This window comes from Macadamia integrifolia, chromosome 3, assembly GCF_013358625.1.
Source record: "Macadamia integrifolia cultivar HAES 741 chromosome 3, SCU_Mint_v3, whole genome shotgun sequence".
Taxonomy (NCBI): domain Eukaryota; kingdom Viridiplantae; phylum Streptophyta; class Magnoliopsida; order Proteales; family Proteaceae; genus Macadamia; species Macadamia integrifolia.
Window position 1 is genome coordinate 36607133 of NC_056559.1, and position 10102 is coordinate 36617234.

Genomic DNA, 10102 nt, shown 5'->3' on the forward strand with positions numbered 1-10102 from the left:
ATGAAGGATTATGACTGCGACATTCAGTATCATCCCGGCAAGGCAAATGTAGTGGCAGATGCGTTGAGTCGGAAGGCACAGACTGTGTCACTCTCATGCTTAGCAGTCAGCCCACCACTCGTGCAAGAAGCGATGCTAATGGATGAAGCCCTCTTATATGAAGGAGCAACCTTAGAATTGGAACGTCAACCAGAAAACCTTAAATGGTTGACTGTATCCTTGATGGCTCTACAGGTCCATCCGGCTATTAGGCAAGAGGTAATAATGAAACAACCTTTCGATCCTGAATTACAGCGGATCAGAGTTAAGGTTCAAAATCAAACAATGAACGACCCAGATTTTGTTTTAGCCAGTGATGGGGCATTGATGTTTCGAGACAGATTGTGTGTACCTGATGATTTGGATATACAAGACAAGATGGTACGAGAAGCACATAGCTCCGAGTACTCACTCCACCCAGGAAGTACCAAGATGTACAAAGAACTCAAACAAAATTACTGGTAGCCAAGCATGAAAGTCACAATAGCTCTGTATGTGGCGACTTGTCTCACCTGCCAGAAAGTAAAAGCTGCGAGGCATCGACCTTATGGTACTCTTTAGCCACTCCCAGTACCAGAATGGAAGTGGGAGAGGATTACAATGGACTTCGTCACCGGACTACCATGTACACCTAAGGGAATGGACGCGATATGGGTGATCGTTGATCGGCTTACCAAGACTGCTCATTTCATTCCCATTAAAACCAAGTTCTCTATGGCCAAACTAGCACAACTTTACATGGACAACATAGTGCGCTTACATGGAGTGCCAGTGAGCATTGTATCAGATAGGGACCCAAGGTTCACTTCCAGATTTTGGAAAAGCTTACAGCGTGCCTTGGGATCACAGTTGAATTTGAGTACTGCTTTCCACCACAGACTGATGGTCAGTCGGAGCAAACCATAGATATTAGAGGACATGCTCAGGGCATGTACAATGGAGATGAGTGGCAGTTGGGAAGAATATATACCTCTTATGGAGTTTGCCTATAACAACAGCTACCAAGCTATAATTGGGATGGCTCCGTATGAGGCATTATATGGCAGGAAGTGTAGAACTTCTTTGTATTGGGATGAGGTAGGCGAACGTCGAATGTTAGGACCTGAGATGATACAGATGACTTGTGACAAAGTCGACGTTATTCAAGAACGGATTAAAGCAGCTCAGTCCCATCAAAAGAGCTATGCGGACACTCGTAGAAAAGACATTGAATTTCAGCCAGGAGAAAAGGTATTTCTCAAGATCTCGCCTACTAAAGGGTTGCAAAGGTTTCACCGAAAGGGGAAGTTGAGCCCAAGATACATTGGACCATTTGAGATCTTAGCCCGGGTTGGCTCAGTAGCCTACATGCTTGCTCTACCACCTTCACTTAGAGATGTTCATAATGTATTCCATGTATCCATGCTGAAACGATACGTTCATGATCCCTCTCATGTATTACCCGTGGAGTCAGAATACCTTGAAGCTGACATGACCTATATAGAGCAGCCAGCTGAAATTTTGGACCGAGAGGTGAAAACCCTTCGCAACCGCTCCATTTCCTATGTAAAGGTGCGATAGGCTAATCATTCACTTGAAGAAGCGTCTTGGGAGAAAAAGGATGAAATGCAAGCCAAGTACCCTCATCTTTTTGATCAACCAGGTATGCAATTTCGAGGACGAAATTTTTCATAAGGGGGGGTAAATGTAATACCCTACTTCTTAAACCCGGTCTGATTACTCGGTTGACCCGGTTTAACTATGCAGGACCCGAACCAGAGAGAGTTAGAGCGGGCTCCTTATGGACTATGATGGCAAGGGTGACCTTAAACACCGACTGGCCCGACAAGTCCAAGCCAGTGCCAGAAGAGACGGGAGTACCCAAGCCGTGTACATGCACCTATCATAAGGCCATGTACAGATAAAGTAGGTATGTAGTCGTATTTTAAGGCGTATACGTATATTACATCGTATACCAAGGGTGGGGTTCGCGCCGAGGCCCGAACTCTGTCAAAATTTCAAGTTTTGGCCCTCAAGTGGGCGGATAGGTGGGCGCACCCACCCACCCACCTGAGTTACCCATCCATGTGAACTATTTAGTTATTTAGGAAGTATATATATAGCATTTATGATTTTCTTTTCTTTTCATTTATGACACTCGTACGTTGGTGAGGATAGTAAAGAGGAGAGAGAAAGGAAAGGAAAGAAGAAGAGAAGAGAAGGAAGAGGAAGAAGAGAAGGATTTCAGCGGTGCCAAAGCTTGATCTTCCCATTCCGACGTCAAAAGAGTGATCTTCAACACTAGGTCTACATTTAGAGGTAAGCAAAGTTGGGTTCCTTAAACATCCACCATACCCAAGTAAAACCCTTGATTCAAGTAGGGTTTCTTGAGATCTTGTAAATCCCCTTTGAAATGATGAATCTAAGGTTTAATAGATGATTTATGTGTTGATCTTGAAGGATTTGAAGAGGTATTGACAAGGTTGGAGAAGCATTGTGGGTTTGAAGTGATTTTGAGGGTTTGAAGGTGTTCTTGAGCAAAGAAGGTAAGATGATTTCCATCACTTCAATCTAACCTAGATCTAGGTTAGAACCATCCTATAAGACTTTGAAAGTGTGAAGAATGGGTTGGGAAAAGCCCCATTTGAATCCCCAAAGAATGGAGGAAGTTGGAAAGAAACAGTAGGTTTCCCGCCAAGACCGGTGGGCCAAACCGGTGGGCCATCTGGCCCGCCTATGGGCACCCGCCTGAGAGGGCAGGGCCTTCGGGCACAATCGACAGGCCAACTGGCTGGCCAACCTTCCCGTCGGTCCAGACTGGTGGGCCAATCGGTGGGCCAGACAGCCCACCTGTCTGACCCACCTATGGGGCCCCGAATGTGATTCTTACGTCCGATTGGACCCAAATCGGACGTGCGACCTTCTTTTAACGTTCTAAACATGATTTTCTCATCGGATCTCATTAATTTTGATCCTAAAATGGTGAAATACTAACCCCGCTCACTCATGTTAGGTTCACCAAATCCTTCGCTTCTCACGCCGGATCTCACCCGTACCGAACGGGAATCCTTGTACACCACAGGTAAGTGGGGAGAGGACGTTTGGCCTTGTTTCAAGGCATTGTTTGGCATTCATTTAAATGTATCTAGTCTAGTCATGCCATCATGAATATGATATGTAGATTTGTCATCCTCACATTGTTATGTATGTGTTATGTTACTTTCTAAATGCCAAGTGATGAGATGCTTATGTGATGAATGTGACATCATTGTGCATAATGCATTAATAGACTAGATGTTGTAGTCAGCTTGGACATGAATGCATTAGTGGCCCGTGGTATGGGACGCGGTGGCACTTTGCAATCGTACTATTGTCATATAGGAGCATGCGATTTAGGATTTTCACCATCCCATGCTACGACCCTTCCCAACAGGGGCTGAGGTGTTGGGTTACCATTTGGGGGGAAGCAGTGGTCGCGGTTGTCGGGTCACTGTGGCGGTTAGACGTAACGCCCGGGGGTCATTAGGACAGTCAGCAACCCCGGTGGTATATTCAAGAGGGTCAATCGTACTGCTTTTAAATTGCTAGAGTCAGCACCTTTAAATTTCAGTCATTTACATTTCTGTTGAGAGCCAGTGGTCGGTATGTTTTTACTTTTTCGAGTACTCACGGTGGGCCTTCTCCAACAGCCCAATAGGTGTATCGCGGGATAGAGTTCGCAGCTCGTACCCGGAGTATACGCGCACTGTGGTTGTAGTAGAATTAAACCGAAGACTTAGTAATGTTGCTTAGGTGGATGTGATTTAAAATGTAATGCATGGCATGTAGTGCATATGATTGTGTTTTGATGTATGGACTGCTGTGTGGTCCATCTTACCACTTACTGAGCTAGTGAGCTCATCCCACGGGTACCCCCCTTTTTAGATGATTTTACAGGTCATACATCTGAAGAGCACGGGGTGGGTCCCACAGTCGAGTTCCCTGAAGAGGACTGGTGGGCCCCTGAAGAGTTAGAGCACGGCACTGACTGCTCGTGCGAGAGTTGTGCTGCGGGACGACAGTTCTAATGCCGAACTGAGCTCCACTTTTGAGGCCGAGCTAAGCTCTGCCATGTGATGCCGAGCTGGGCTCAACCTTTGATGTCGAGCTGAGCTCTAGCCTTTGATACCGAGCCGATCTGTATACTCTGATTATTTTGATGGTTTCCTTTATGCACTTGATATGTGAATTGTACTTTTATTTTGTAAATATCATGCCTTCGGGCCCACATTTATGTAACTATTGTATCACAATTCGAGTATCAAGTATTATGGGAACATTCACAGGTAAACCTAGTCTTCCGCTGATCTGATAAATTTTTATTAGTTGTGTGTATGCTGTGGTGGAATACAGTATCAGATGATCCTGGCAGGTTTGGGTTAACCGGTGTTAACCCGGTCACTGGCCCGGTTCAGTGTGAACGGGGTGTGACACGAACTATCGAGGTTGGCACAAGTCCTTGACATTTCCAACATAGGCTTATCATCTTATCCCGCGGAGTTGCTAGCCGGCAACCTCTACGGTTTGATAGAGCATCCAGAAAGTAAAGAGGCTACAACTACTGCCAACCTTTCATTTTCCATAAGATGAGCTTCATTGACATTTGGAGGCCTAGGTGGTGGTTTGAGTTGTTTCTCTATAGAACTATTTGCTCTCAGCCATGGACTGTAATTCCTGTTGATAATTTCTGAACATTGACAGCCCTCACCACAGGATTTTGAATGGGTTTTGCTTGGAGTTGAAAAGGAATCTACATCTATTATCACTATGACCAAGAATTTCATAGTAGTAGCAAAAGTTAGGTAATTTTTCATACCTAAGAGTGATCCAAACACGAGGACCATCTTTAAGAGGAAGGGGCAAACCATTCTGAGGGGATAATTGACATCGATTTCAGTGAAAACCTTAAAAAATTTACCTTCCATCCACTAGTCATTGGTATTCTTTCCTGAAACTGTTGCTTTTAATGGAGAAGCAAAACATTCCACCAATTTGATTCCACATTAGTTGTAACATACCCAACAGGAAGGCCATGGAGTTGCATCCAAAAACATACGTTACTGAAAGGAAGTTGATCCACTGGTTTTGAAGGACTCCATTTTTCAATAATATATAAGTTTCCGGAAACAGACCAAGGAGCTTCATCCAATACAGATACCATATCCATTAGATCATTAAAACGACATAAAAGAGTGTTTTCAATAATGAACTTGATATCGATTCCACCCAATCCTCCCCAATAAAACTCCAACATTGATTTAATGTGAAAGCGCTTGAGAGGTTTCCTAAGAAATATTTTAACTGCAATGGTCCTATACTTACAGTCTCTATCTATGATGGGTCAAGATCACTGTTAGCAGAAACGCGTTTTAAACTCCGTTTTAAACGCGTTTTCATTTTTTACTGTTTAAAACACTTTTTACCGTATGCTTTCCAAAGATACTTAAAAAAACAACAAACTTCAGTATTCCCATTCTAAACACGTTTAAAACACGTTCTGTTTTTACGACGTTTTTTTAAGACTTGACATTTTGAATATAATGTCTACTTAATTGACCATATACCCCTCTCCCGAACTCTGATCGACTTGATTCTTTCACCAACTTGAAGCTAACGCAATGGACTATATTTTTTATGAACCTTTAACTCAAATTCAATTCATGGACCCCAAAATTGAGCTATAAACTGACGTATTTGTTGAAAAATATTTTTAAAGTGATGACTTCTAACTCTAACTGAACATATATCACTTTGAGAGTGTGTTGACTATGTTGACAATAATAAACAATACCATAACCTAGTCACGTTGTTCAATAAGACTTTGAGCATGTGTAGTGTATGAATTTAGAATTGTTATTGGATGATATTCAATGATATGTTTTAAAACTTATAATGAGATATGGGATGTATAGGCATTAATGTTAGCTATTGTAGTTGTTTTGAACACTAGATGCAGATATTCATATAATAATGAGAAAATTACGTGATTAACCACTTTTGGGTTTCCCTTTACAAAATTACCCACAAAAAGTTTTGATTAATAAAAATATCCAAAATTAGGTTTAGATTTACAAAACTACCCACCCAAAGTTTCAGTTAACAAAAATACCCAAAATAGTGATTCTTCATCTGCCACATATAATAGTGTATTTTTTTATTACTAAAACTTTAAGTGGGTAGTTTTGTAAACCCAAACTTAATTTTGAGTATTTTTGTTAATTCAAACTTTAAGTGGGTAATTTTATAAAGGGAAACCTAATTTTGGGTATTTTTGTTAACTAAAACTTTTGATGAGTAATTTTGTAAAGAGAAACCCATAAATGGGTAATCATGTAATTTTTCCTATAATAATTCCTTAATTTATATGAGTATACTATCATTTTTTTTAGTCCCGTTTGTTTGAAATCTACACTTTGAAAACTAGTACCATCCATTTTTCGATTTTTAATGTTCTCTATATTTTTAACCATTTATTTGACCGTAACATTCGAAAAAATTTACTGTTTAAAACACGTACCGTCCGTTTTCCTTTTTTGTCGTTCCCGATTTTGCTAACAATGATCAAGATCACTATCATTCAGTTGAAAGTCATTAAAATATACCCTCAACATTTGCTTGGATTTTTCTATAGGACTGAGAAAAATCATGAACAAATAATGTAGATGTAATGAAGAAGATACCAAGAGAAATTAAGAGAGAAAGAATCAAAGATGTCTAGATTTATTAAGCATTGATCAAGATTTGCAGATGTAGAGTGCAGAAGCACAAGAAAAGGAAACACCAGACCTAGCTGGGGAAAAGCCCGTATGAGTTTTAAACGATCAGGCTTACCCTCTTTTCGATTTCACTTTTACTGGTTTTTTTTTTTTATTTGGTGGAAGAGGGAAGTTGCAAAGACTTTGTATTCAATCAAAAGGGTTAAAAGGGGATATCCTTTGTGTTTTTAAATTGAAGTTGTTCTAGCTGGACGTAGAATCATACCGACCTATCTTTTGGAGGAAGTTTTCCTACACCAGGTTCATATATCATTATAGGAATCACAAACCTTATAAGATTTTAGTATTATTCCTAAAATACCCTCTCGATATCTTCCACAACTGACGCCCATTTAAAGCTCCGAATCCATGCACTTAGGAAAACCCGGTCCCAAGTCCCAACTGAACCGTTTTAACACCCTTACCTAGACCTTATCCAATATATCCATCAAGATTCACGGTGCGTAGGATAAAATTCGTCACACCTAGCGAACATGTTAAATATCATCCTCTGACAAATAGACTTTGTGAGAGAGAGGGTTCGTCGTGTTCGTTTTATCTCTCTAGAAGGCGTGTTATATAAAACACTCGTATTCGTGTTCGTCAGCTGCGTAATCTGAGGCCCTGAAATCCTTTAGGTGACAAAAATCAAGGACTCTTCTCAATCTTATAGCTTTCGAAACCCTAAATCTGTACTCTTCTAGGGCAATTTTTCCTTTAGAAACTCTACTCATTCAAAAGCCTAATCGGTGTTTCTGTATCAGTTTCCACTTTCTTCGCATCATCGCGGAAATCTGATTTCTTTGCGATTTCATCGAGCAGTGCCGAGGGATTGCGAGTTTCTCCGATCTGTATCTTTGTTATATTGTCTCTTGTCCTACTCTTGAAACCCTAATCTATAGAAAACTCTTGGTTTTTGTAGAAACTAGAGAGTAGAGAGACCCCTAACTTCTCGGCAATCCTAATCTTGCAAAATAAATTGCTATTTATTTTGTCTGAATAAAAATTTTCCCGGAAATCGGCAGCAGCTTCTGGTATAGGAGTGTTAATCTCAATTTTGTTTTTCTGAAACCCTAATATTTTCTGAGAAATTTTAATCTCTTGAAAAGCTGTTTGTCTTATCCCTCAGTTTCGAGTAATTAATTTTCTGAGCCTGCAATTCGAGTTTTCCTAGCTTCGATCGTAACTGCGGCGCTTTGGGCACCGTAGCTTGCCGATATCATTGTTCACAACTGTGGCTCGTCTGAGATCTCGATAGAAATGGTGGGAGGTGGAAGCAGAAGGGACGATGGCCCCATTGGGATAAATAGTACCAATGTTTTTGCCGCTCTTGAAAGCCTACGCAAAAAGAAAAAATCAGACAAGGAGCATGGATCGTCAAAGAGCAAGGGATCTTCAAAAAGCCAAGCAAAGGAACCGGAGCAGCAGGTTTTCTGGCAACCCACGCCTCTTGCAGTGAAATCCTGGGCTGACGTTGATGATGATGATGACGACGATTATTACGCAACAACTGCTCCACCTCAATCTGTCTGGGGCACATCGGAACCGCAGCAGAATAAAGAGAGTTCTCCCCCCTTAGAGGTATGTGTTTTAGTAACTTGATTTTCTATATACTTTAAATTTGTTTTTCATTTTGTTCCGGGAGGGGTGTGTAGGAAGGTGGACAATTCACTATCAGTGGTTTTGATGTTCTGGTCGTGGTCTATTAAATGGATTCATCTTTTCTTTATGCAGTATATAATTGAAACTGTTGTAGGATTGTTGTCCGTGTAAAACTGTTTTCAGTTATAGTTGTTGCTTTGCACGTTATAGTGTTTATGATTTGGGTACCTCTGTATTTCCTTTTGGGTATTTATACATGTGATTTTACATATAGATATGGTTAGATTTTTTTGCAAAGAGTTTTTTTTTTTCCCCCTCGTTTCTCTTGTTATAGATTGTGGTTCAATTTGAGGATGGAAAATTCCTGGAAATTTTCTATTCCTGAGTGAAGTAGTCAGAAACGTTGTTTATTTTTGTATGTATGGTTTCGAAAAGTACTCAGCTCACTGGATAAGAAACTGGGGCATTTTATTACTGCCTTAGATATTTAACAGTTCATATTCTCTACCTGATTTTTTTGTAATAACCTTATGTTATATTCCTATTCTGTTTCAAGTCTTACTTAGCGGGCGTCTCTCTTTCATGTAGTTTGGTCCTTGTTAGATGCATGGAGAATGCATTGGGTGGTAATCTTGAAATCTAACACCAATGAGAGCTCACCGTCAGGGAATCTGAGTAATCTTGTGTTTTGCAAGTTGATTGATGATTTTCTTGTAACTGTCTGCTGTTTCTGCTTCTTTCTTATGCAGTTTTTATTGATATATTCCTCTTGGATTTCCCCTCTGTAGAACACACATGTGCAGTAAGAATCTGTGATTCAAATAAAAAAACCTTCACTGTCCTAACATTAGGATGACTATAGATGATATTCATGCCGGTTTGTGTTCCCTTTTCCTTTCTCCTTTTCTGTGTTGAAAAGTTTATGGATGTGGAGTTTGTGTTATGGTTATAAAAGGATGTGCTATGTCATTATCCTATGGTTAATTTTACAATTCATGTACCACAATTAAAATAAATCTCAAAATTGTTGTAGGTAATGAATGTCATTTATGCTTGCCAAAACATTCTTTATCATTATTATTTTTATTATTAATTATTTACTTTATTCTGTTTTATTTAACTTGGTTGTTCTTGCTTCACACATTTTAGAAATGAGAAAGCCTGACAATCCATCTGGAGGTGTTTGCACTGTAGTCTATACACAAATTTTTACAACCAAATCAGGATTTTGATTTTATTTCATGGAAGCTCTTAGACATCAAGATGTGTCTTGGTATCCCTGTTTGTTCAACTTGAAAAAGTTGCATACTTTGTCTATGGGCTGCCTGTGATGTCCTGTTGTCCATCATTGCTGCATCTATTCTTGAAATGTTTCTTCTGTATACTTTATTTCTTCATTGTGCTGTATATCTCTGGGATGTAAAGGCTATGGTTTTATTTCAATTTCAATTTCAGATTGGTTTCTTAAATTAAGTATTTGAAGATTTTTGGTCAAGAAAGAGAAATTGTTTGGTTGCACAAAAGAAATCCATTTTGGGGCTGGGTTGGAGGGTGCAGGGTTGGGGCTGCAACGATGAAGGGAGGGGGGGTTGGTGCAGGTGGCGGTTGGTTTGAAGGGTTTGCAGTGGCAATATGGTGGGTTGGGATCTCTGTGTGTGTGTGTGTGTGTGTTTTTTTGGGGGGGGGGG

The 10102-nt window shown here is 40.2% G+C and overlaps 1 protein-coding gene across 1 annotated transcript in view; it reads left to right on the forward strand.

Annotated features, from left to right (window-relative positions):
• The first annotated feature begins 7339 nt into the window (after positions 1 to 7339).
• LOC122073981 (DNA ligase 1-like) overlaps positions 7340 to 10102 on the forward strand; it is a 6304-nt gene continuing 3541 nt past the window's right edge. Inside the window, exon 1 of the mRNA XM_042638736.1 lies at positions 7340 to 8393. Coding sequence (XP_042494670.1) covers positions 8073 to 8393 — 321 coding nt within the window. The 5' untranslated portion in view covers positions 7340 to 8072. The remainder of the gene's footprint in view (positions 8394 to 10102) is intronic.